General features: G+C 45.7%; 1 protein-coding gene across 1 annotated transcript in view; it reads right to left on the bottom strand.

Moving 5' to 3' along the window:
• Nucleotides 1-622: 622 nt before the first annotated feature.
• Nucleotides 623-26778, bottom strand: part of CDH9 (cadherin 9) — a 136460-nt gene continuing 110304 nt past the window's right edge. The window contains exons 8-12 of the mRNA XM_084619616.1: nucleotides 26517-26653; nucleotides 25040-25161; nucleotides 5881-5998; nucleotides 5400-5651; nucleotides 623-1498 (exon numbers count right to left, since the gene is read on the bottom strand). Of these exons, the coding sequence (XP_084475742.1) occupies nucleotides 1011-1498; nucleotides 5400-5651; nucleotides 5881-5998; nucleotides 25040-25161; nucleotides 26517-26653 (1117 nt within the window). The 3' untranslated portion in view covers nucleotides 623-1010. The remainder of the gene's footprint in view (nucleotides 1499-5399; nucleotides 5652-5880; nucleotides 5999-25039; nucleotides 25162-26516; nucleotides 26654-26778) is intronic.

The raw sequence follows: 26778 nt of genomic DNA, 5'->3' as shown, positions 1-26778 counted from the left end.
AAAAGAAAAGATTAGCTTGGAGCAGACTTTCTTGGATTGCTGACGTTTGCTTTCTCATCAAAATATAAAAAGCACAGTGAATTTGTTTTTGCCTGAATAACATATCTACTGAAACAAACCTTCATGGTTTCTTCAGTCCTCTGTAATTCATGTATTTAATTCTTTTATTGGCCAACTGCCAGTAAATGGGGATGCTGGAGGGGTGGAATCAACAGTGAAACTATATGTTGATGCCTTTGAACAGTACAATGTTGAAGTAAGACTACATTTATTTATAATCACCTGTGTTTGGACTTACCCAGAAAAATTGCTTTTTATTTTTTTCTACACTGTAGCTCTGTCAAAGAGAAACGCATTCATGTTTTTTTTTTCTTCTCTTCATTTTACAGTACAGCCATTATTCTGAAGTAAAGACGTTAGTTTGAAGAAAAAATCCATACAGCATATGATTCCTCCTGTTCAGTAATTTATGACTGGCAAAGTAAATGAAATAATGTTTTTATAAATACTAATTTATTTAATAAAAATACAAAAATATAAATATGCATATATAAAAATATCATGATGAATCAACACAGACATTCTTTAACTCAATAAATATGGCAGTAATATTAATTCCTTTTTTTAAGGTATATTTTTTTCAGATTATGTTACAACACGGGTGCACAATCTCCCAGCTAGTAATAAATGTGATGCAAAGCAATTAAAAAAAAAAGTATAAGTTTTCCATCTATTTATTATTAAAGGCACAAAAAGCCTTTTTTTAGTGTCTTCTCATTGTCTGTGAGAATCTTCCTTCAGGGGTTTTTAGGCAGAGAGGGTGAAGTATAGATTTTATTTTTATATCTAAATCAATCATATTCATTTACGTTGACTTATTGATTAAGCAAACCCTTACTAAAACAACACTTATTTTTTGTATTTTTTTCCAAGTAAGAGAGTGTAGGCCACTTTATCTAGTAACATAGACATTACCTCCACTAACACTGACCAAGTAACAGATTACTTTCTCAGTCTCGGTCACTGTCATCTCCACCATACATGTCTGCCAGCTTTTTAAATCGAGGTCCCCAGTCACTGAGGTAATCATAATCTTGGTTGCCATCCATAGTAAGTGATTCCAAAGAGCTAAGTGAATTTGCTATTGAATCGTTCCCTTCATAGGCATATGTCGCTAGTGAATCATAAGGGGGTGCAGTTGGGTCTAAATCATTTTCCTTTAGCCTTCGTTGAATAAAATCTTGGACATCAATGTTTTCCCACAGAGGTGCAGTCCTCCTTATCTGAAATATAGTTTCTGGGATAACATCTCTTCTCATCTTACTTTCTTCTCTTGCTTCTGGATTCCTTAGTGTTCCAATGTCAAAAGCCTGGGTATCTTCTTCTCCACCTCCTTCATCATTGTAAGTCACAATATTGTCTCGGACATCATCCTTTGAGATTATCAAGGGCTCTTTCTTTCTCTGCCTCTTCAGTGCTGCAAACAGCACAACTAAAACTGAAAACAAATAGATAATGAGATGCAGTGTAGCCTAAATAATGAGATGAACAAAATAGTTAGCACTGAAATGGAGTTAATGCACATTTGCAATGGACAAATTATTTTATAACTGAGAGAGAATGTTTGGAAAATAGGGGAAAACTACTGTCTAACAATAATAAAGTGAATGTTGATTCAGATATAAGAATTACAAATATATAATTTTAAAGTTAGGTTAAAGTTAAGGAATTGTATTATTGATTAGAATTTGCATTTTCAGCAGGAAGCAAAATCTTGTTCCTAATGTTTGTCATTGTGTGGTTCCACACTGGAGAGGAGGTTTCTTTGATCATAGTCCCTAATAATGTTTAGTTTGTTTCATTTCTGTTCTGTGGTGCTTGTCATGCAGACCTTAGGGGCAACATTTTCACAAGTGAGTGTATGGCTACACCTGTGCTGCTATAGCACTATAGTATAGACCAGGGATGGCCAACCTGAGCCTGAGAAGGAGCTAGAATTTACCACTGTACATTGCCAAAGATCCACAGTAATACATCATCAGCTTCCCCCCCTCACTCCTAGCACCTCCCACCCACGTGCAGCCCCGCCAATCAGCGCCTGCCCCTCCCTACCCGGACCTCCCAATCAGCTGTTTCATGGCATGCAGGAGGCTCTGGGGAGAAAGGGGAGGAGCGAGGGCACAGCAGGCTCGGGAGGGGGCATGGGAAGGGGTGGGGTGGGGGCAGGGCCTGTGGCAGAGCTAGGGGTTGAGCAGTGAGCACCTCCCGGAACATTGGAAAGTTGGTGCCTGTAGCTCCAGGCCCGGAGTCGGTGCCTATACAAGGAGCCACATATTAACTTCTGAAGAGCCGCGTGTGGCTCCGGAGCCACAGGTTGGCCACCCCTGGTATAGACACTTGCTACAGCAATGGAATCACTGCAGTAAATGCACCCCTTTGAGAGGAAGTAGATAGGTTGACAGAAGAACAAATGGATATAAACTGGCCATGAACAAATTCAGGATGGAAATTAGAAGAAAGTTTCTAACAATATGAGGAGTGAGGTTCCGGAACAACCTCCCAGGAGGAGTTGTGGGGGGCAAACAACTTAATTTAGTTTTAGGATAGAGCTGGACAATTATGAGTGTGATTGTATAACGGATTGCTTGTGATGGTAGGAGTCCGGGCTCAATAGCCCTGGGGCTCACATCCAGTTTGCCTTACATTCCCAAAATCTCATGCTTCAGGGTTTCAGCCAGCCATCTGCAGGGGCCAGGAAGGGATTTTTCCCTCCAATCTATTCTGAGAGGGTTTTTTTTTTATCTCCTTCCTCTGAAGCATCAGAGACGCCCATGGCTGGAGATGGAACATTGGATGTGGAGGAACAGTGCTCTGAGGTGGCACCAAGCATTTTCTCTCTCACATGCTTGATTGGTTGGTTCTTGCTCATATGCTCTGAGTCTAACTATGTCTAATCACTATATGTAGGGTTAAGAAGGAATTGTCCCCAAGGTCAGAATGGCAGGGGTCTTAGAGGTTTTTCACTTTCCTCTGCAGCGTGTAGGTGCAGGTGACTTTCCTTCATTATCGAGGTATAACTCACTTAATCATTTCCTTGTTATTGTGGGGGCCTCAGGCACTGGTGCACCTTGGTCCCTCCTGTGCTCTGCCTTTGGCACATCATAGTCTAGTCTCCTGTGGGTTGTAATGCTTTGGTCTCATTTGAGTTGTTGGATTTGATGTGCAGGTGCTGGGTGGTGGTGGAGGCCTGTTATATACAGGAGGAGAGACTAGATGATCTGGTGGTCCCTTCTGTCATTAAACTAGATGATCTGGTGGTCCCTTCTGGCATTATGACCTAGTGCTGTCTATACCTGTGCTTGAGTCATCTTAACTGAGTCTCTCAGGGGCACCTGCGTTTTTAGTGTAGGTCAAGCTTTACGTTCCTAAGGCCCCATTTTCAAAAGTGACAGGCACAGTATAATACAGCTTCTGCTGACGTAGCTATGTTGTCCAGGGGTATGAAGAGGTGTGATCTCTGACAGGGTATAGCTGTGCTGACAAAGGACACAAAAATGCTGTTATACTGACAAAGATCACAGTTTTTGCTGGTATAGCTTATTTCACTTGGGAGATGGGGACTGAAACAAGCTACAGCAGCAAAAGTGGGGTTACTCTAGTGTAGCTGTGTCCACACTAGGAGCGTTTTGTTTGGATAGTATGCTGGTATACCTATACTGGCAAAGCTCTCCTAGTTTATACATGGCCTAGATCCCATTGATTTTCAGTGAGACTTAGGGCTTGTCTTCACAATGGAGCTAAATTGGTGTTGCTGCAATCGATGAAGCAGCATCCGTTTTGCGGGTCTAGTGAAGACATGCTCAATCGATGAGAGAGCGCTCTCCCATCAATTTCTGTACTCCTGCTTAATGAGAGGTGGAAACAATCTGACAGGAGAGCATTTCCCATCACATAGCATAGTGTGGACCCCACAGTAAGTAGATCTAAGCTACATTGGCTTGAGATAGGCTAACGTAACTTAAATTGCGTAGTTTACATCAACCGGCAGCTGGAGGGTAAACCAGCCGTTTGGGTCCTAGGTGCCTAATTCACTTTTGAAAATAGGAATTAGGAGCCTAAGTCATTTAGGCTTTTTTTAAAAAAAATCTTGCCCTAAGAAGCTACAGTCATTGATGCCAAAACATTTATTGACTTCTGTGCTTGCAGGACTTGGTATCTAGGTCTGTACTAACAGCCACTTATATAAACAACTGATCCTGTTGCTTTAAGAAATACTAGTATAGCAATCTTCACCTTTGGATGGCGTAATTGAAGCTGAAGTGTGAACCTCTGCAGCAGGAGCTAAAGGACTAAGATCAGTAGCTAGGAGTTACAGCACAGTTAGGTCATCTGTGGATCAGATGTAGAAATGGATGCCTAACTCATGCTAAGAAGTAGGTTACATTTGTGCTCAGCAAGATGAGCCAACTTATACATGAGCACTGGTGAGTAAAAGGAGGAGAGGGCATGCTGGGGACAAGAGAGAACATGGTGAGAAGCTATATGCTTAAATGTGATCCACTGAATGGAGATAGTGCTACAGTTCTGTTCTATATAGTTTCTTTCTGTGTGCAGCAGCCATTTTTAGATTTTTGTTCAATTTCCCCTGTTAGCCAGGAATAGTGGTTAGTCAAGTATGTTTAAGAACTTCACTTATAAGAACCAGAGGCATTTATGAGGGCAGACCCCTTATTTATATGCTTATAAAGGTTCTGTGAATTAGTATCTTTCACAGTCAGATGCTTAGTGCCTCTTACATAAGCTGTGCATGGCATTCATGCTGATTTACCAGCTTCCAGTGTCTGCTTCCTCAGCACTTTCTCCAGTTGTCAAAGCCCTCCTCATCTCCCCAACCCCACCTCACCAGACTTCATCCTAGATCCCTGCATATCTTCTGATGTCCCTCCACTCTCTCCCTGTTCTTCTCCCTTCCATGCCCACCAGTTACCTCCTCCACCCCCTTCCACTTGCAAATGTCTGAAAGTTACTCTCTATATATAGCTCTTCCATTATATTTTAAAATATAGAAAATATAAATGACTTAATAACTGGTTTAATTGTTAATTTTTAAGTGTTAGGAGGCTGATTCTGTCATCTGTACGCCTATTGAGTAGTACATTACTCAACTTCATTAAATGGAGGACTACTTGTCAAGTAAGATAATACTCTGCATGAGTAAGGATAGCAGAATCTAGTCCTACGTTACTATTTGCCTCATATCACATCTTAGTAAAACAGTGACATTCTCATCCCAGTTTTCAGCTTTCTTTTGAGTAGTTGTAATGACTTACAGTCCACCCACCTATTAAAAAGCAGTTAGTGTGGAAAATGGCCACATATAGGTCACAAGGATCACTTACCTAACAGTATAATGATGCAGAGGAGAATGGCAATCAAAGCACCCGTGCTTAGGCCAGCTGAAAGAAGCAAGGCCTCGGCATTACAGGACTGCATGTTCCCCCGGCTATCACAGGCACACACTCGAATTGTCAGCGTGCCGGTGCTACTCTGGATTGGATAGTCATTATCAAATATTAAGACTGGCAGGAGATAGGTACTCATTTTACTGCGACTGTATCCATTTCTTCTAGTGAGAATCCCTGCCGTGTTATCTGAAATGGAGGAGCAGAATAACTGTGTGTGACAAAGTGATGTGGTCTCTGGCATGGGGGAAAACAGTGAGTTGACATGCTAGAGTTGCCAACCCTCCAGTATTGCCCTGGAGTCTCCAGGAATTAAAGATTAATCTTCAATTAAAGATAATATCATGTGATGAAACATCCAGAAATTCATCCAACCAAAGTTGGCAAGCCTATGACATGCAGGACCAGAGTTGTTTACCTTTGTTGTCGACAACAGAGAAGTTGGGATGAACTGCAAATTCGGGCACCAACTCAAAGAAGAATTTGTGGCCTCGAGGAGGCTCATCTTTGTCCACAGCACTAACAGTCTGGACCAGCTGTAAGGAAAACAAGGTGTTATGTTCTTAATGGGTTTTTTTTTTGTTTTTAAATAAGATAGCATTTTCATATAGCATATTGTAAAATACTCTATGCAATTATATTTGAAGAAGCCACCCAGTGCCCAAGAGTAAGTGTGCTGTGTGGTGGTCTCATGTTAAAACAAGAAGAGCTTCTGTTAAACACATCAGCTCTTTCATTTTTAACTTCACATCCACTTAACAGCACACAAACAAGGGTCTGCTCCTGGTGGCAGCAGGCAGCTTTCTATTCTAGTTAGTTCTCAGTGCCCTGCATTGCTGTGTGAAGGGTGCCCCTCTGGCCAATCCAGCCTCCTCCCATGCCCTTACATAAGTCAGCAGCTACTTCACACACTGTGCTCTGTAAGTGGGAAACATGGGTTCAGGTCCTAGTCCACATATTTTTGCTCCTGGAGATAAAGTTAGAATATTGCAGAAGCAGAATTCTTAGATGTTGGGGGCTGGGGGAAGGAGAGGGTGGAGAAATCTCTTGCATCACCTTAAATGGACACCTCTGGTTGTGGAATGGCACTGGTGGAAAGAGAGGGCAGTCAAGATCAGTTGTGAGGGGAAGATAGTAGCCCTGTCATAGGGCCATGGGAGCCAGCATGCATAAAGAGGAGGAAAATGTTAAGGGTTCCTTCTGGAATGCAGAAGACTCCCCTGCGGAGCTGGTGCTAATGCACTGGAGGCCTTAAACAGGAATATTTTGCCCCTCCTCCCCACAATACTAAAACAGGAAAATTCTTATAATAAAAACTGAATAGGCGGCCCCTTGAGCTGATCGGGGCTCTAAGCAATGCTTAGTCTGTTTATGCTTAGCACCTGCTCTCTCCCCTGCCACATTAAAAATAATTTTAGAAAAAGAAAACAAGTACTCTGGTATTTTTCAGACTAATTTACGATGTTGAAAGTTGCTAAAACTGGGAAAGCGAACACAGTAAGGAAGAGTGAGTTCAGTACCGATATTATATTAAGCATTGTGCAGTTATAACATGATGTCATTACATTTACTATGCTATAAACTGTGATAATTCATATGTACGGTAAAAATGAATACTGGATTGTTTACATTCACTAACTATTGTAGTACCACAGAAATCCAGCATGTTTTGCAATGTCCTGCTGCCGGAGTTGTGGCTCTATCCAAAAGGAGAAGCTTTGGGCTTAATCAGGTGTCAGGATAGCTCAGTGGCATGAGTGAGTGGGTGGATTTCTCAGAGAAAGGATTTGTGGCTGGACTCCAGAATAAGTCTCAGCAGAAAACTCTCCTTACCACTTCTTTACTCCTGGGCAGAGAGCTCCTTTAGCACATGCTGTGAAGATGGACCTGCTTTTTATGATATTGCGGTGTGCTGAGTGCCTCATTTGAGATGCTAAGTGTCTCCATTGTACTGGGCATCTTCCGCTTCCACTGACTTCAAAGGGGTTTGTTATCAAAAGGTTTATGCATGCAGCTTGTTTCGCTGAGATTTCCAGAGCACATGCATAGCATTAACTGTCCAAGCAAAAGCAGTAACTGCTAAATAATACTATCTTAAGCTTTTGTAGCAATTGAGTTAGACAGTTCCCTTAAAACACCTTTCTGAATATTAATTTCAATGAGAATTAAACACACTCATTCAATATTTTATATAGTTATTCTGTTTGGGACCTAACTTAGACTCTACTGACAATACAGCAAGAAAATATAGTAAAACACTAGATGAATAGTTGGCTCTGGAGTAATTTAATTATAGTCAGTAGAGTTACACTGTTGTAAATCAGGTGTGAATGGAGAATTTGGCTCATCAACTTCCTTGGCATTATTCCTCATTTACACCAGCGTTGGGGAGATCAGAATCAGGGTCTTTATGGTTTCCTGTTATCAGAACAGAACCTGTGAGGGAATTCATGAATGTCACGTTCCTTCATGATGAACAGAATATAGTTAAAGCAGGATTATGCAATATTTCTTAAAATTAATGAGGCTCTCAAGTACACATTAAGATCTCTATATTTTGAAAGCAATTAGGACCCTGACACTTGGGGAACTTTTTAAATACATTTGGCCAAGTTCACACTCTTTACAAAGGACTCTGTTGGCACGTCATTGAACCTGTAATTCCACTATCACTTTTTTCTCTAAATATTCCCAGTGTTGCTACCACTGCTACTGGCAGTAGCAATGGTGGATGTGATAGTGTAGGCATGGGTTTAGGTAGCTACAACATTTTAAGCCCCATGTCTCCTAAGCCTACAATTCCAGTGCCATTATAGCAGAAATTCCTTATGGTGGAAGGCTAGCAGAGTATCAAATTGACTGAAAAAAATTTCCTCCTGAATTTTTGTAGAGGTCTGAAGGACAATGTGAGAACAAAAACATCAGGTAGAAGAGAGAGAATTAGAATAGTGTGGATATTCGTCCAGATATTGCTAGGAAACATCCCGTAAGAAAATACCCAACTAGAATAGCTACCAAAGCATTGTAGCTGAGTATCATGTGGCTTTTCAAGATGTAATCAGTGAGATGTTTGTAAGATCCACATATGATTCCCTTCAAGTGAAAATAATATCAAGAGTGGACAATTGTGGCAGAAATAGAGGAACCTAATTACACTAAAAAATTATTGTGAGAATAATTCTGCAGAAAAGGGGAAAAAAAACAACCCTTATTATTTGTTAAAGGTATTGGTTGTCTTGAAAAGATGGAAGAATAAAGGGGGGGAAATGAAAAAAAAAATATTGCAGGCAAAGTTTTCCAAAACGAACAAACAAAAAATAGAAACATTATGAGGTTAGCTTTTGTAGATCTAAAAATCATGAATAAAACAGACTAAAGGCAATCCTAGATGCAAAAATTAAAGAGATGTAGCCATTCTGATTTTTGGTATGGTAGTGATACTGTAAAATCTAGGGCACAATGTTTTGCTATTTAAAGTTTGTGGTATAAAATGAAATACATGCTTTTTCCATTTTGAAACAGTTCTGAATTTGGAGTTGTACTCACGCTTCACAGAGATTTCAGAGAGATGCCTGACATTGTACGATTTATGAGAGTTTTTTTTCAAGAAAAAAGAAAAGGAGGACTTGTGGCACCTACAGCTCACGCAAGCTTATGCTCAAATAAATGTGTTAGTCTGTAAGGTGCCACAAGTCCTCCTTTTCTTTTTGCAGATACAGATTAACACGGCTGCTACTCTGAAATTTTTCAAGAAAGTGACTTTTACTCAACTCAAATGTGATTTCAAGCATATCAGACCTATTGAAAAAATGCATTCCTTTACGTTTAGCTGGCCTGGTGAATGAACTCAGATTGAAAAATTCAGCATTGTCAGTATTTCTACCTTTCTTAGGAGAATCAGTGTGAGGCAGCTCTTTGGGATTTATAGGATAAATTCCCATTCCTGAAGGGATCACTCAGTTTTTCAAGTGCTGATAATGTAAACCTGGGATGTCCATACAAACACTTCATTTTTATATCCAGCCCAGAGTAGTTGTACAGCCATTTAAACAATGTAGGCCGAGCTGTGCAACCTTTCTTCATGAGCACTTAGGCCCAGATCCCTGAAGGTATTTAGGTCTCTATGTGATTTCATAACTTTGAGGATCTGGGTCTTATTCCAACCGAAGTCAGAGGGACACCCCATGAGTGAGACATGAGGTGGGGTTCCACAGATGTGTAGGTGCTGGAACTAGAGGTGCTGTGGGTGCTGCAGCACACACCGGCCTGAAGTGGTTTCCATTATATCCAGGGTTTACAGTTTGGTTCAATGGCTCTCAGGACCCCCACTATACAGATTGTTCCAACACCCCTGTACATTCGGCCCCTGTTTATATATCTGTCACAGAGTGCCATCTCTTTTTCACATACTGCAGATGATTTCGATGCTATGGTGTTTTCTCCTCATTGCTCCAGACTACTGTAATTGTAAGTCACTCAGCATGCTTTAGACGATTCTCTTAAAGGCAGAACTGAAAGTTTCTTTATAAAAATCCAAGTAAGTCTTTTGTATGAATATGCATGAAGGCAATGGGCTGGGACAGAAAATATAGCAAAATGTTTGGGGAAAATATATTTACCATAATATTTTAACAAAAACTTGAGACAGCCAACACGTCCATGAGATGTTTGGCACTTTGCCACACACACGCCTTTTCAAAACGTCACTGTCAGTGTATATTGGTTATCATTATGAAACATGACACCTTTCTTTGAAAACAGCAGTTTTCATTCCCTTTGCATAAGGTAGCTGTGATGTCACTTGCTATGAAACCAGGAAGATTCCTGAGGCGTTCAGGGAGGCTAATTTATTTAAACAGTCCCTTCTTTGGAGTTTTCAAACAACTCAATTAACTTACAGCATAAGTTTTGTACTTTGCAATAATGATAATGTATTCTTAACCTGGGGATGCTTAACTGTCATGGCTTCCGAATTTTGCTTTTGTTCTGCTACATATTACGGAGCTGATTGGAGTGTAGCCTTGAATTCAGTTGAATGATTTGAGCTTTAAGTTCTAGTAATTTGTGACTTTGCCTGAAATGAACATAGATATTGCATAACACTAGATGGCTTTTCAAATGTCTACACTATTGTTTGTTTCTCTCATTGACTGTTTGTGAGATATCAAACATCAAAAATGTTACTAGTCCCCTGATTGACCAATTTTTTATTAACTTCAGTGTAGGGGTATGTCTACACTTACAGTGGCATGTAAAGCACACACACTGCCTGCCCTCCTAGCACAGGTATAAATAGCAGGGTATATACCCAACGTGGCTCTCTACACGCCCAAGCAGTGCCTCCCACATCTATTTTTAGCAATATAGGGTCCCACTACCATCCTCTTGATAAAGACTTTCCCTGCTGTCTCCCCCCACTACTAGAGCCTTTCACTGGCACGCTGTCATTACAGAGTGCAGTGTGCACACAGCCTGCTTTTCATTTTGTCATGTGGCTACATGAGCCCTGCATGCCACCACTAGTCTAAACAAGGCCTAGGAGTGAATATCACAAATCTCAAACCTTCAATCACGGTATTATCATTTCCTGACATTTGTTCATCTAGTTATGTGCTGCACATATTTTGTCAAGGATCTGCCACAAAAATCCCCCCCCTAAATCCATGATAAACTATGAAAAATATGCTGAGGGGGAGATTGTCATTGGACTTTGCTGAATGCGTAGGAAGGAGGGCACAAGGAGACTTTCCTACCATGCTCCCCTTGGGATGATGTGACTCCACTATCCCCTGAGTATATCAATGATCAATCATAATGGTAAGTGGAAAAGATGAAGATGTAGAAGAATCTGGGAGGGACTGTCCTTTTTAGGAATTCTTTCTAAAATATCTGTCCTTTGATGTAGTTTGATGCATTTTGAAGGCAAATGATTTACTCATCAGAAGTTGGCTCTAACCCCAGAGATAATTACCAACATGTCAGAGGTCAGAAAATCTTTCCCCTCTTCCTCCGTTTAAAAGGATTGCTGAGTTTTAACATATAACCCTACTAAGTCAATGGATGCCTACCCATAATTCAGCTACAGGTCTGTACAACAATGCATGATCAATATTTATCAATGGTGTCATGACAATTATGCCTTTCCCTGCTCCTTCCCAGCCTGTGGAGAAAATACAGAATAATGAAAGGAAAAAATCATTTTCCCAAATAAGATGAGCTCTATCCATGCTCTGATGTTTGGGAGCTCAAAAATGGCAAGAGAGAATATAGCACCAATGAGCAAAACAGTCTAGTTGTTGATCATTATTGTTAATGTGGTCTCAGCAAATATAGGGAGTTGGATGAGTTGATATCCTGGAGTTGAATTTTGCAATCATTGATTCATTCCATTGCAGTTCCATTAAGGTAAAACTCCCTGGCTTCCATGTAGAGAATTGCCTGACTCTGCCCCTAGTTCAGCTCAGGATCATGTACTGCTCTTAATGAGCTCATAGAATAAGGTTGTGAGAGGCTCTTGTGCAAGAGCCTTCCACAATAGCAGTCCTTGTGCTTCTGGAGCTCCATCACAGAAAAAGTGACACTTAAAAAAGGACAAAGATGAGTTGGGGCCAGGATCCTGCTGCTCCCACTTTAGCCCACATTACCAGTCTGTGGAACAGATCTGGAACTCATCCTAATGGATGAAGCAGAGATTATATTTCCATGTGAAAAAAGCAATTCTAGAGATGATGCCCTTCCTCAATAGACTCTCTCATCACTGCCGCCCCTGGATATTGCAACTCTGTACTGCTCCCCCGCCACACAGCTGCATCATATATGCCACAATCTACCCTCTAATATTGGCTGACATTGAACACAGGTATTGTAAGTTGGCAATGGAGAGGAATAATTGATATTTCTGGCTGCTTCCTGATGTGAATGAGATTTAGAAAGTGGTGTGATTAACAGCTAAGCTCAATTAAAAGAAAATCTTAAAATTAACTAAATATATTTATCTTCTCTGTCTAGCCCTCCTGCTGTGACCATCAGCGTTAAATGCACTGATGTGGTGCAACAGGAACCAATTACAATTCTAACAGGTTGGCTGCTTTAGGTGAGCTCTAAAATAGAGTAGAATAGTATGAAATGAATAATAGTATATTCTAATATATTGTACAGTATGCACTATCATACAATAACAGTATTGTACAGTACATTAAAATAGGCAACAAAACTGAAGACTATTTGGAATATAAATACTATGTCCAAAATGTTCACTATGTGCATTTAAATCCATAATTATATTCAGACATCTAATTAAAAGTGACTTGATTTTAAAGGTGTTGAGCCCTTGCAGCTCCCAATGAAGCCAACTTTACATAAGTGCCTAAATATGAATTTGGGTGCCTAACTTTAGATATCCATGCTTGAAATTTTTTACTTGAATCTCCTACTTTCCTGCAGCCACAGAAACCTGCAAATATCACATCCCTGCATATGTAACAAGTCGGAGGCAGTACTTTGGGGAATAATATTTGATGCAGATAATGTCTGTAGCATTACTACTGAATTTGCCATTTGGGGAAAATAATTTCTGGAATTACATGCTGAGCTCATGCTATTTGGAAGGAGCATCTGAATAGCTAAATACAAGGCCTCTGACAGCTACTTTTTTTTAAATGCACACATTTGCTCTAAATCTGCTCTCTTCCTTTTTAGCAACGTAAAACTTGGTGGGGATGTAATGGGAAGAATGTTGACTTACTAGAATCCACACAAATGTTACCCAAAGTCAAGTAAAATCTTTAAGCTCTTAAATATTGTTACAGGGTCAGGACAGTTGGCTACAGGAGAGTAATAGAAAGCAGATATATTAGCCCCAGGTTAAATAGGTCACTTTCCCCTGGGTAAGGTAACAGGGAAAGTTTTTTTTTTTTTTTTTTTTTGAAACAGAAAGAAAATTTATTGGTAACGCTTACAGAATTACCAAAGGAAACAAAACAACTATGCAACAAAACAACGCAATCAGAAGGTATAACACAGCAGCTTTCAGGAGGGAGAAGTGTTCAGGCTAGCCTGGGCCCAGAGCGGGGGGGCTTCCTCGACACTCGTGGTCTTCCACCCTCCTGAGTTACCTGGTGGCCTAGAGCGGGGGGGCTTCCTCGACACTCGTGGTCTTCCACCCCCTCGAGTTACCCAGTGCCGCGCCCAGTGTCACCGATCCTCCCTCTCCTGAGAGTGCCCGGTAAGATGGGCACGGCTGCGGGGTGGGCGGTTTAGGGAGGGGGGGGTAGACACCCATGTATTATAGGACCCCTCCTAGATGACAGGAATGATGGTATCCACAGCGGCAATGGCTGGGGCTGACGTCTCTCGCTCTTCCCCTCAATCAAAGGGTCAGACGGAGGGAACCAGACGGGGTCACCGAGCAGAGAACCCCAGACAGCGCCCACCGCTCCTCGAAGGCTTCAAGGGAGTCGGTGGACGCCGCCCAGAGGAACTCCGCTCGGATACGTGAGTGTACTGAGGATCGGAAAACGGCCTCACAATCGCAGGACGTTTCATGGGCCAACCTCCTCTCTCTGGTTTTATAAATGGCTGTTTTAGCCAAAGCTAGGAGGAGGTTGACCAGAAGATCCCGCGACTTTGTGGGGCCGTGGATGGGAAGTGTATAGATAAAGAGGTGGGGGGAAAAATGAAGCCAGAAGCGTAATAAAATATTTGTGAGGAGCCGGAAAAGGGGCTGCAATCTGGCACACTCTAAATACACGTGCGCCAGGGTTTCCCTCACATTACAAAAAGGACAAGTGTCCGGAATGGGGGTAAACCGTGTCAAAAAGACGCCCGTGCTCACAGCTCCGTGAAGGAGCTGCCAACTGATGTCCCCGACGGGCCTTGGGACCAGGGTGGAATACAGGCTGGCCCACCGAGGTTGCTCACCCTCCAAAGGTGGCAGGAGATCCCGCCACTTTGTATCGGGGCGGGACACCAGGGTGTGGGCATGAAGGGTGTGAAGCGTAAGTGTATATAAGTATTTCCGTGAAGCAATTTGAAAGCTAACCGGCTGCAATTCGTGCAGCCGGCTTGCAGTGAAAGGGTGAGGGGTGTGATGGGATCTACAAGGTGGGGGCCCGATGGAAAGGTCCGGCGGGCCTGGGGTAAGGGATGGGCGGGGTGCGCCCTCGCACAAGGCTCGGCTAACATAAGCCCGAGCAGCGGGGGTCAAGGCGGCCTTCACCTCCTGAAGTACGCGCCGGGGGGTACGGAGGCTGGAGAGCCCCATGCGCCGAGCGAGCATCAGGGGATCCAGCCAGTCTCTCCGGTCGTAGTCCAGGAGGTCTCCGACCCTCGTAACTTCCGCCAGGACCAACCTCTGGCGCACCGAGCGGGACTCCGCCACCTGCACACAGAGCTGGGGGTTGTGTAGCAGGGGCTCCGTGAGGAGATCTGCCCCCACGGTGGCCGCCACAGACCTGGTTGTTAGAAACAATTTCCAGGTCCGGAGGAGGTCCTGGTAGAAGGCCGGCAGCCCGGAGAGGTCTCGCGGAAAACCCCTCGAAGAAAGATAAAAGAGCTGCCGGTCATATCGAAGCCCTTGGAAACGGCGCAGGAAGGCGTGCGCCAGTATGCTCCATGCCGAACTACTTGCACTATAAAAGAGCCTCTGCAGGGCCTGGAGGCGGAAAACGCGGACCTGGGTGTACAGACACTGCAGGCCCTGCTCTCCTTCCTTCAGGGGTAGATGAAGAACTCCAACAGGGACCCAGTGCATTCCTGACCAGAAGAACTCTAGAATCAATCTCCGGAGGTGGGTCAGGAAACCCGGGGCCGGGGCCAGGGTGTTGAGCCGGTACCAGAGCGTGGACAGGACTAGTTGGTTAAGCACCAGTGCTCTCCCTCGGAGGGAGAGACATCGGAGAAGCCTCGTCCATCTCCGGATCCGCTCTATCACCCCGCCCTCTAAATTTTGCCAGTTCTCCGGCGGGGAAGGATGCGTGGCGGAAAGGTAAACGCCGAGATAGAGCAGTGGACCCGCACTCCACCGGATGGTCTGAAGTGCGGGTGGGAGGGAGCTCACCTGCCGCCAGTCCCCCACCGCCAAGCCAGAGCTCTTGACCCAGTTGACTCGGGCGGAGGAGGCTGCCGAGTAGATGGCTTGGCATGCCTCCACTCGCGCCAAGTCGCCCGGGTCCTGGACCACGAGGAGTACGTCATCGGCGTACGCCGACAGGACCAGCCGCAGCTCCGGCTCCCGCAGCACCAACCCTGTCATCCTCCTGCGGAGGAGACAGAGGAAAGGCTCGATCGCCAGAGCATACAACTGGCCCGAGAGGGGGCACCCCTGCCGCACTCCTCGCCCGAAGCTGACCGGTTCAGTCAGGGTCCAGTTGAGCCTAACCAAACACTCCGCGGAGGCATACAGCACCCGGAGAAAACTCACAAACTGAGGTCCAAATCCAAACGCCTGCAGAGTGCTCAGGAGGTACCCATGGTCTACTCTATCGAACGCCTTCTCCTGATCAAGAGACAGGAGGGCGAACGATAGACCATCTCTCCGCCCGAGTTCCAAAAGGTCTCGGACGAGAAAGAGGTTGTCGAAAATGCTGCGACCTGGGACAGTATAGGTCTGGTCTGGGTGGACCACGTCCGCCATCACGGACCCTAGCCGCAGCGAGATCGCTTTCGCTACGATTTTGTAATCCGTGCTAAGGAGTGAGACGGGACGCCAGTTTCGTAGATCGCGGAGGTCCCCCTTCTTCGGCAGCAAAGCAAGCACCGCTCGCCTGCATGACAGAGGGAGGACCCCGCTCTGCAAGGACTCAGCCCAGACGGTGACTAGGTCTGGGCCTAGAATGTCCCAGAACGCGCGGTAAAACTCCACGGTCAGCCCGTCCATGCCCGGAGATTTATTGGTGGGCATGCGACGGAGGGCTTCCGAGAACTCGGCCAGGGTGAGAGGCAGCTCTAGTCGGTCTCGGTCGCCCACGCTGACCGTGGGGAGTTCCTCCCAGAGCACCTCGCAAGCGTCAGGATCGGTCGGGTCCGGGGAGAAAAGGCTTGTGTAGAAGTCACGGGCCCTCCCACACATCTCCTCCGGACCCGTGAGGGGGGTGCCGTCTTCCGCAAGAAGGCAGGTGACGTGTTTCTTGGCCCCCCTCGTTTTCTCCAGGGCATAGAAGAAGCGGGAGCCGCGGTCCATCTCCCGAAGGAGGCGGATGCGGGATCGAACGAAGGCACCTCGGGCCCGGTGGTCCTCAAGGGCCCGGAGCTCCTCCCGCTTCTCCCGGCACGCTCCGCAGAGGGACGGGTCCTCGGGATCGGCGGCCAGGCGCCTCTCCATCTCTAAGACCTCCCGTTCCAGCTGCTCTATCGCCGCATTTCGCCGTCGGCTGGTGCCCCGAGTGTAGTCACGGCAGAAGAGCTTGGCGCGCACCTTCCCAAGATCCCACCATCGCCGCACCGAGGGAAAGGCACGCCACTGCTCTCGCCAGGCCAGCCAAAACTCCCGGAAGGACATCACAAAGCTCTCGTCTTCCAACAGGCTGTTATTAAAGTGCCAATAGGCCGGCCCCGGTCTCTCTGCACGGAGGGAAACCGTTACAGCGACTAAATGATGATCGGAGAATGGGGCCGGCCGAATGGCGGAGGAGTGGGCCTGTGAAAGATGGAAACGGGATAAATAAATACGGTCCAACCGAGAGTGGTGTGACCGATGGGCCTCCACCCGGACAAAGGTGAACGTGGAGGTGTCATCTGGGTGATGGTCGCGCCAGACGTCCACTAGGGAGTGATGGTCGACTATCCCTTGGAGAATATTCGCGGCGGCCGGACTCGGTTCGGCCCCTGAGCGGTCCCGTTCCTCGAGGGTGGTGTTAAAGTCCCCTCCCAGGACCAGGCACTCATGCGAATCCAGGGTGCCGAGAAAGTCGGACACCTGCTGATAAAATTGTGGCCGCCTGGAGCTCATTTGCGGGGCATAGATGTTAACAAGATTAACCACGAGCCCCTCCATACGGACTCGAAGGTGCAGCACGTGGCCCGGCATGGCCTCGTTGACCCCTAGCACCTCAGGCCGTAGGTTGGGGGAGAATAGGGTTGCCACTCCAGCCTGCCAGGTCGCAAAGTGGCTAAAGTATACCCCGTCCCCCCACTCCAGCCGCCACCTGTCCTCGGCGGCCGGGTCTGTATGGGTCTCCTGCAGGAAAACTACAGAGTACCTCCCCTCCCGAAGGTAAGAGAGCACCTGGGACCTGCGGAGAGCCATCCTACAGCCCCTGGTATTCAGGGTCGCAATAATAAGAGGCATCATACGGAGGGCTGGGGGGGTGGGGGTCTTGTATTGGCGGGGGGGTTCAGGGCCCCCGGCGGGTTGCGCAGCAACCCATGACCCATCCCGTGGGTGAGTAGATCGCTTCGGAAGCTGCGGGCTCGCTCGTAGGCCGCAGCACCGCGCTTTCCTTGCCCCCTGCCCTCCTTTATAAGGGCCTTTGTGGCCTGGAGGAGTTGATCAAAGTCCCCCCATAGCCGAAGAGCCAGCTGTGCCCTATTGCGGGCGCCACGGGAGTGCTCTAGGAACTTCCGTAGCGCATGCCGCAGCTCATGGGGGGGTGGGGTTACAATTCCCGAGGTATTCCCTGATGGGCCTCTTAATACAGCCTCGTGGTCCGCTAAGGCAGGTAGACAGGGTGCGGACCACCGACGGGGCGTCTGACAGGCTGGGGTTATTAAATTCATTTCACGCCTTGGGGTGGAGGGGGATGGCAGGGGAAAAATTGCCACTCCTAACGGGTCGCGACTAGAAAGTGCAAAGACTGCTCCCTGGGGGGAGTCTGCAAAAGGCGGAAAGGAAATAACCCCAGGGGCGGCATTAACATTGCAGAAGGAGGGACCTTGGGCAGGGGCAGGGGTGGGGGCAGGGGCAGGGGTAAGGCTCTGGGGTGCAGGAGGCGAGCAGCTAAAGGAAAGTGCCTCCTGAGCAGAATCAAGGGTTAAGGGGGAAGGGGAGGGGCTCCCAATAATGCTAGGTGCTGGCTCCATGGTGGTTTTAGCGGTCACGGCATCAGGTGGTGGACCGCCTTCTGCAGGGTGCTCACCCGGGAAGGCAAAAAGGGGGAGGGAGCATGGGGAAAGGGAGGCTGGGGTAAGGCTGCCCAGCTCGAGGCCGGCCGGCAGCAAATCATCCCCTCCCTGGGTGACCGGGGTCAAATCTAGGGCCTCAATCTCCGCATACACGGAGGAGAGGCCAACTCCTGCCACCCCGGGGGCCTCTCCTCTAGGGCCAGCCTCAACGGCCGCCTCGGGGTCCGTGGGGGGTTCGGGTAGCATCCAGGCAGAAGGGGTGTCCTCAGGAGTCTCGGAGGGGAGGGTTTCCCGTGGAGGGGGGATTCTGCCCTCCAATGCCAGTCCGTCTTCCCCTCCCGACACCGGCGGATGGATCTCGCTCGCGGCCGTGGCGGGAGGCTCAATAGCAGTGCCTCCTTTCCTGGTCTTCCGGGGGGCTTCCGCGTCGGGTGGATGCAGCGGAGCTCGAGCCTTCCGCTTGCCTCGCTTCCCCTGGACTAGGGTCCATCCCTCCATAGCATCATCTGGGGGCTGGTTAGCAGGGGTCGTGTCGGGGGGCGGAGGCGATGGTTTAGGGGTTCGGGGAGGTAGCGGTGGGGCAACATGAGGGGCGGGGGCTTCTCCTTGGGGAGGGCCCTCTCTTATACCCGATAATATCCTTGCCACACCCTCCTCCATGGGCTCTATTGGGGTGGTACTAGCAAGGGTGGAAACCCCTTGCTCGCCCGGGCATTGTAGGGAAGGTATCTCTTGGGCCCGGACGGCAGCAGCGATGGGTCGAGTAGGAGGAGGGTTGGTTTCTGGTACTGGGCAGCCAGGGGCGTCGGCAGCGACGGGGCCGATGTCCTGCCGGGTCTCGGGGGTTTCGGGTGCCTCTCCCTCCCGAGCCAAAGGGCAGTCTCTGCGGACGTGCCCCGCTGAGCGGCAGAGGTAGCACCGGGCCTCTCCGGTAGAATAAAAGACCCGATAGCGGGCTCCCTCGTAGGGGACTAGAAAGGACCCCTCAAGCGCCTCTCCGTCACGCGCCCCTGCCGGTGGTAGAAGCTGCACTTGCCGGCGGAACGAAAAAATGTGACGGAGGGTGGGGTCCTTGCAGCCCAACGGGAGAGGGCTGATGACAGAAACAAGTTTCCCCAGGGTGGAAAGAGCGGGTAACAGGGCAGCATTGGGTAAGAAGGGAGGAACGGAGGTAAGGACGAGGCGAACGCCCAGGTCTTCTAACGGTTCTAGGGGGACAAACACCCCCCCTACCGTCAGGCCCCTCTCCACCGCCTCCTGGGCGGCATCCTCCGAGGCTAAGAAGAAAACGACCTTCCCATACATCTTGGAGGCCGCCACAATAGCCGTGGGTCCTACCACCTTCGCCAACGCCTGCACGTATGTCTCCACGTGGGGCGAGGCGGACACCAGGAGGCAACGAACGCCGTGCTTCCTGGTCAAGGCGGGGAAAGGGCCTCGGCCGCTGGTGATGGTGGCAGAGGCGGGGGGGGGCGAGATGACGAGGCGGCAGGCAGCGGGAAGCCCGCTGCTGCCCGGGCATACGTCCTGGGGGCCGGGGGAGGGACAATCGCAGAGCTGGTGGAGGGAAACGCTGGGAGGGGCGCCACGGTTGATGACGAGGCCGCAGCGGTGGGGGCAGCCCCTGCCATGGAGGGCTCAGTGGTTTTAGCGGGGCCCTTTCCTTTCCACCCACCCCGGTCCTTCTGGCGAACCGGGGGGGGGTTCCTAGAATCTGGGGGGGTGGTGGGTGCAGCAGCAGCAGCAATCACCCTGGTGCCTCCTGCTACCGGTGCCCCAGCAGGGGGGGTGGTAAGTACCTTAACAATAGTAGTAGGGGGGGACCCTTGGGGGTTGGGCAGGGGTGGTGGTGGGGAAGGGACAACTAATTTTATTAAAGCAGTCTCGCCTCTCTCGTTCCCCGCCATTGTGAGCAGGGAGAGACAGGGAGACACCGGAAGAAGGAGGGGGGAGGGAAAAAGGCAGAATAGCCCCTCCTTCCGCTGGCTGCGGACGGGAAGGGAAAAAATGCCGAGGGAGGGGGGCTGGGAGGATGGGGGGGAACAAAATCGGGGTCCAAAAAAAGGGGCAAGTTGTGGGATAAGCAATCCGGGGGGGGGTGCAGACCCACACACGTTTGTCCAAAGAGTCTCGGTTGGTCGGTTGTTAGGTCCGGTCCGGAAGGCAAAGTTCAAAGCAAACAGCTGGATCCGAAGGGAGATGGCAGATCGCCAGCAGGGACAGACTGCGGGGGGGCCGTGACAGTTGTAATAACGATGGGGGGGTAGGGGCACCGATGGATCGGGGGTGGGGGTCTCCACGCCACACCCCCTGTGCCGCCACAAACGCAAGTAATCACAGTCAAACTCCCCCCCACGAGAGTATAATTCAGAAAGTTACTCAGTCTTACGGCCTCCGTCACAATGATTTATATTATTTCTTCTGTCCGATGGAATCTCCGTCTCCGGCTGTGTTGGCTGTGTTCCAAGTCCTCCGGTATGTTAAGAATGCTATGAGGTCCGAGCTACTGGCGAAATGGCTGGGTCTGGGGGTTTCCACTCCCCCCTCCGGACAGCAAAATCGGCAATCTTCTGAGGCAAATAGCTGCGCCCGAAAGCAGGCGTGGGGGGGGTGGCTGGCGAAGGACGTAGACGGAAAAAAAACACAAAAAATGAAAAAAAAAAACAAAAAAGCGTCTGGCCCGGTCGGGGGGGACTAAGGCAGGTGCAAAAAGTAAGAAAAATCCGGGCCAGGGGGCTTTAGGAAAGAACAGAAAGCAGATAGCTGAGGAGCAAGCAAAAGACGTTCCGTTTCCTAACAGGGAAAGTTCCAGAACAATCAGGAACCTTCTGGAGACAATTAAGACAGACAGGCTGATTAGAACACCTGCAGCCAATCAAGAAGCTGCTAGAATCAATTAAGGCAAGCTAATCAGGGCACCTGGGTTTAAAAAGGAGCTCACTTCAGTTTGTGGTGGGCGTGTAAGGAGCTGGGAGCAAGAGGTGCTAGGAGCTGAGAGTGAGAATGCGGACTATTGGAGGACTGAGGAGTACAAGCATTATCAGAGACCAGGAGGAAGGTCCTATGGTGAGGATAAAGAAGTGTTGGGAGGAGGTCATGGGGAAGTAGCCCAGGGAGTTGTAGCTGTCGCACAGCTGTTCCAGGAGGCACTCTAGACAGCTGCATTCCACAGGGCCCTGGGCCGGAACCCGGAGTAGAGTGCTGGCCCGGGTTCCCCCCAAACCTCCCAACTCCTGGTCAGACACAGGAGGAGTTGACCTGTACTCTGGGTTCACGAAAACGGCCAAACTGAGGGCTGCCATGAATCTCGGAGGCAAGCAAATCCACCAATAAGCGCAAGATGCACCAAGGTAGAGGAGGAACTTTGTCACAATATAAATAATATAGAAAGATCTGAGGGCCAAAAACAAAATGGAGGAAATAATAAAATAATAAAACAAAAGTATATAAAAGGGATAAAAGTATCTATGTAGATACATCTTGGGTGATGCTGCTTTAGTCCTTTGTGCTCCTTGAGAATCACATTGTCTCAAAATTTCTGATTGTTGTCAACCAGGTGATGCAGGGGCAGAGTTAAGATTGTTTGAGTGATATTAAATGAGCTTAACTGTACTTTCTAATACACTGAATATATTATATTTTTTGGGGGGGAGGAGGCAAGGTAAGTAGTTCCTCACATTAGAATATCTAGATTTTCTAACACTTGTATTTGTGACCAAACAGCAACTTCAAAACAGCCTTCTCTTTGAAGGCTTAAACTTTTTGTTAAGTGATAAATTATGTTCAACCTTTACTCCAGTTTATCTAAGGTTTCTGAAGAGGAGTGATCAAGTAGATAAATCAACTGCAAAATGCAAAATATTTGTCTCTAAAGTATTATTGCAGAATATGAACTTGAAGAATCAAAAGGAAAAGGAAAATGTAGGCAGTTAGTCAATTAACTCCCATAGAAAGTCAGTGTCCAACTCCTACTAAGTCTTATAGGTCACTTTGAAGATCCGAGCCCTAATTTACACCCAAAGAATGGGAAAGTGTTGTGAATTACACCCACACATTTAGTTGGGAAGCTAAATTGTAATTTGTGCATTATTGAGTATTCCATACATTTGGCGTTTGGAAAGCTATCATTTAAGAGGAGGTGACAAGTAGCCAGTCTGGGAGGAACTTGTTCTGTGACCATACCCCCAAATTTGAGTTCCCTCACTCAAAATATTACATATGCTTAATCTTGCTTTGCTTTGCCCAGTTCTATTAAAGCTTTTACCATGACTCACATTGATATCAATCACTGAACTGAGATTCTAAAAATTATTTGTCCACAATCTTGTACTATACAAAGAGGTTTTGTTGCACAGACAGAAATCTGGTCATATACCAGCAATACAGACTTGCTGGCCAGAATTATCTGAATGTATTTCTGTTGAAAAAGTAATTAATACATTATAAAACAAAACTACCAGAGTACAATAAACAGTAATTGGATGAAATTTCTAAGCTCATTACATAGATCTCAAACCTTGGTCACACATGAAAATGTATGTCACAGTGGTATCCTAATTATAAACATCACATTATTTTGTGACAAGGTGTACCATTAAGCTTAGAGTTTCATGTGTTTATTTCATTATCTGTTATAATTCCTACCATTATTTGCATTTAATTTAGTATTGCTGTTACTGTATATATTATTTTACTGTATTATGTGCATCAAAAGTAATGAAAATATTTGTATGAAAAAGAATCATATTGGCAGTGAAAGCCCTTGATACAAACCAAGGCAATTCTGGTCAAAGTATGTTATATTATCCTTCCAACTCACGGCCTGGCTCATACAATTGGTGACACTGGGTGAATAAAGTGAACAGAATGTGACTCAGTTGAGCCATTGGCTGCACATCTGCCACCTCTTTTTTTTCTTTCCTTTTCCAAAGTAACATTCAAATGTGCTTCGTGTTTCAATTGCTACCTTACACTCAATCTGTACTTCCTGACGTTCCCTAGTTTATAAGGTGAAATCTACACATACAGAGCTTACCCAAGAGGGCTCTACACTTTTTCTATCATGGGCTTCTGCCTCTGAATACAGTCTGGCCCTTAACTTTTAATTCCTTAGAAATCCATTCCATACTGAGATATTTTTAATGCAATGTTTCCACACAGAGTGAATGTTTATAGTGAAGGCATAACTCTGTGAACAAAGGTGTTAAAAACTGAAATGTCAACTGACCCCATGATAAACAGAGAGACAAGATGGGTGAGGTCATATCTTTTATTGGACCAACTTCTGTTTTGATAATTGTTTTGGGTTCCTTGAATGATCATGGAGTATGTTTCCTGATTTTTTTTTCTTCCTGGTACATGGCAGTATGTGATGAAATTGGTCCAATACAAAATAGTACCTTACTCACCTTGTCTTGCTAATGTCTTGAGAGCAACACAACTACAACAACACTGCAAACAGCAATGGAAGATAACAAATTTTGCTGTTTGAAATGAAATCTCCACAACATGAGGAGAAAGGAAGCAAAACTTACCAGTGACATCTACTTCATGAGTGAATCATAGACTATCAGGGTTGGAAGGGACCTCAGGAGGTCATGTACTCCAACCCCCTGCTCAAAGCAGGACCAAACAAAACATCATCCCCAAAGGACTCAAATCTATAGCTCTCTGACCACTACATAAACATCGAAGTTGTGCAATAAAATCTACCTCACACACATTCTCTCTCTGATATCCTGAGACTACCATAGCTACAACAATGCTGCAACCATCCATAGTAAATAGAAGATTGTAATAATTACAATAGTAATAGTGCAGCAAAACACACATATCATGGATATAGAGAAATATTCTATCTACCTGGAACTTTTATTCTCTTTTCTCCAAGCTAGTAAATTGCTTCCTCTTTAAATCTGTTTTAGTTTATTAAAAGGATGTGTTGATCCAGTTTGTATAAAGCAAGAGCCATCCTGGACCTTTGCACAAATTCAAATCTAACGCAAACTGAATCTTAACCAAGGTCTGATAAAGTTGACACATCTTTTTAGCTTTAAAATTATAGTTCCATACCACAATTTCTTGTTTCTGTCAGGTACCATAAATATGTGAGATTTCCAAAATTGGATTTTTGCATATTTCAAGTTATCAATAGATCATATAATGCTTTGGTAAGCATGCAGACAAGAAGAATTATCTAAACATATGAAATTTTAGTGACTTATCCATGACTCCTTCTATAAAAGAGATTTGTGACGAAGGCTATTAAATCATTACCTAAAAATAAAATATTGTGTATGTGTTATATTAGAGCCAAATCCTGCATTCCTTGTCCACCTGAAATGTCTATTGAATTTGGAAATACAGTCAGAAGATTTATTATTTATTATTTTTCATCCATGCGAATCAAGATTGTCATGAAGATGTTAGTCTCCCTTGTGAGTAACTCTAGAAATGAATAAAACACAGCAACAGAAGATACAGGCATAAATTTGCTGGTAGATTAAATATGCATTTACCTGTCCTGCTTTTGCATTTTCACAAACAAAAGTTTCATAATATTTAGCAAATTCTGGTGCATGGTCATTTATGTCTAAAATCCTGATGAAGACAGGTATCTGGCTACTTTGCTTAGGATTATCTGGAACAAGAAAATAATTTATAATTTAGCTAAGGAATAAAAGGATTGGAAAGATTTACAGTTCATGTAAGAGAAGTGAAATTATCAAGTATATTTCATCTAATTTCTCCCCTACCCCACAACATAAAAGAAATGTTCATATCTTTACAGTTATGTTCAGTTTTCTACTGGTATATAATTTAATATAGTTAAGACTCATATTTACATTTTAAACCCATTACATTATTTTTAAAAGAAAAATGTTATATTAAGGCAAAACTATCTTAGTCTAAATTGATTTGCAGTTGAAAACAGAATTTTAAATTATCCAAGGTGTCTGGCTTGCCAATGTATTCCAATCAGCAGTGAGTGTATACATGCTTATTTTCTGGGATCTGTGTCCTAAAATGGAGTTGCTGAGGTTAATCCAGGGGGGATAGATATATTGTATGGATCAATTCAAAGCCCTGTCTAGCTACAAAGGCAGGAAGAATGTATCTGACACCTTTGTCATTAATGTGCCACTCCAAGTAACCTCCTAGGCCAAACCATAGTCAATGGGATGAATAAAGTGAAGCAAATATTGGCAGTTGGGCCTGTGTTTGGAGAAAATAGTTTTCTTAAAGAAAAAATGGTATGGCTCTTTCTAAAAGATGGTCTGTGTATCCTATATGCTCATCACAGCTCATACAATGTTAATCTCACTACTTCCCAAAGTGAAGGAAGAAGTTGTAAGGAAGAGAAAAATAATGTCATAGAACATATCACTTAATCAATTGTGGTGTGCCACTTTGGAAGATACAAGGTCAGATTTTCTTTTCTGCCCGGGGGGAAGGGTAATATATTAACTTTACAGGCCTCTAGTTGTGACTGGGGCTGGGTTGATCTCTGGCGTAAATTAGAGCAGCCTGAAGGCCAATCTAATGTCTGCCCATGTTCCCAAAGGACCATTCTGATGGTCTGGAATTGCTGGAATGCTCTAACCATGCCCTCATTTTCTTATAAATTTCCCCTTTCCCCTAGAGGCTGAGGGAGCAATGTAGAATCACTATGCTGGCTCTGTACCAATTTATGCAAGGGAAATCCTCAGGAAGCCAGTTATGTTGGCTTTGTGCTGCTCTGCACAACTGAAATGGACCTGAAATTTTTTTTTAACTATGGGGAAAAGTAAGAAAATCATGAAATAATAAGTTTTTAATTAAAATTTACCCCTATTGAGTTTTCTGGCTTGTAGTTAGCAAATTATATGCTTGGCTGAAATTTTTAAAGACAGACAAGGGTGAATCTGGTAAAAAAATTTAAAACAGAAATTTGTTATAGAATTGCCAAATTTTCATGTTCTAACATTCTCTTCAGATAAGCCATCTCCAACTCACTGATTTCAGTTGCTATAACAGTGATATTGTGCCAGGGGTTTTCTTCCCGATCAAGTGGCTTTGAGATGAATATAGACCCATTTCCTGAATAGATGTTGAATATTCTGTCGAGGTCCGTGTGTCGATCCACAGAATATCTGTCAAGATATAATACAAGTGTGTATCACCCTCTTCTATTATATTTTCCAGTTTTGCTTACTAACCACCATTAAATGCTTCCAGTTTTACGTTAGGAAAGGCTACCTTAAAATTTGCAATATGG

Source organism: Lepidochelys olivacea (assembly GCF_965140295.1).
Source record: "Lepidochelys olivacea isolate rLepOli2 genome assembly, chromosome: 2".
Taxonomy (NCBI): domain Eukaryota; kingdom Metazoa; phylum Chordata; order Testudines; family Cheloniidae; genus Lepidochelys; species Lepidochelys olivacea.
This window is presented reverse-complemented; position numbering and strand designations above follow the sequence as displayed.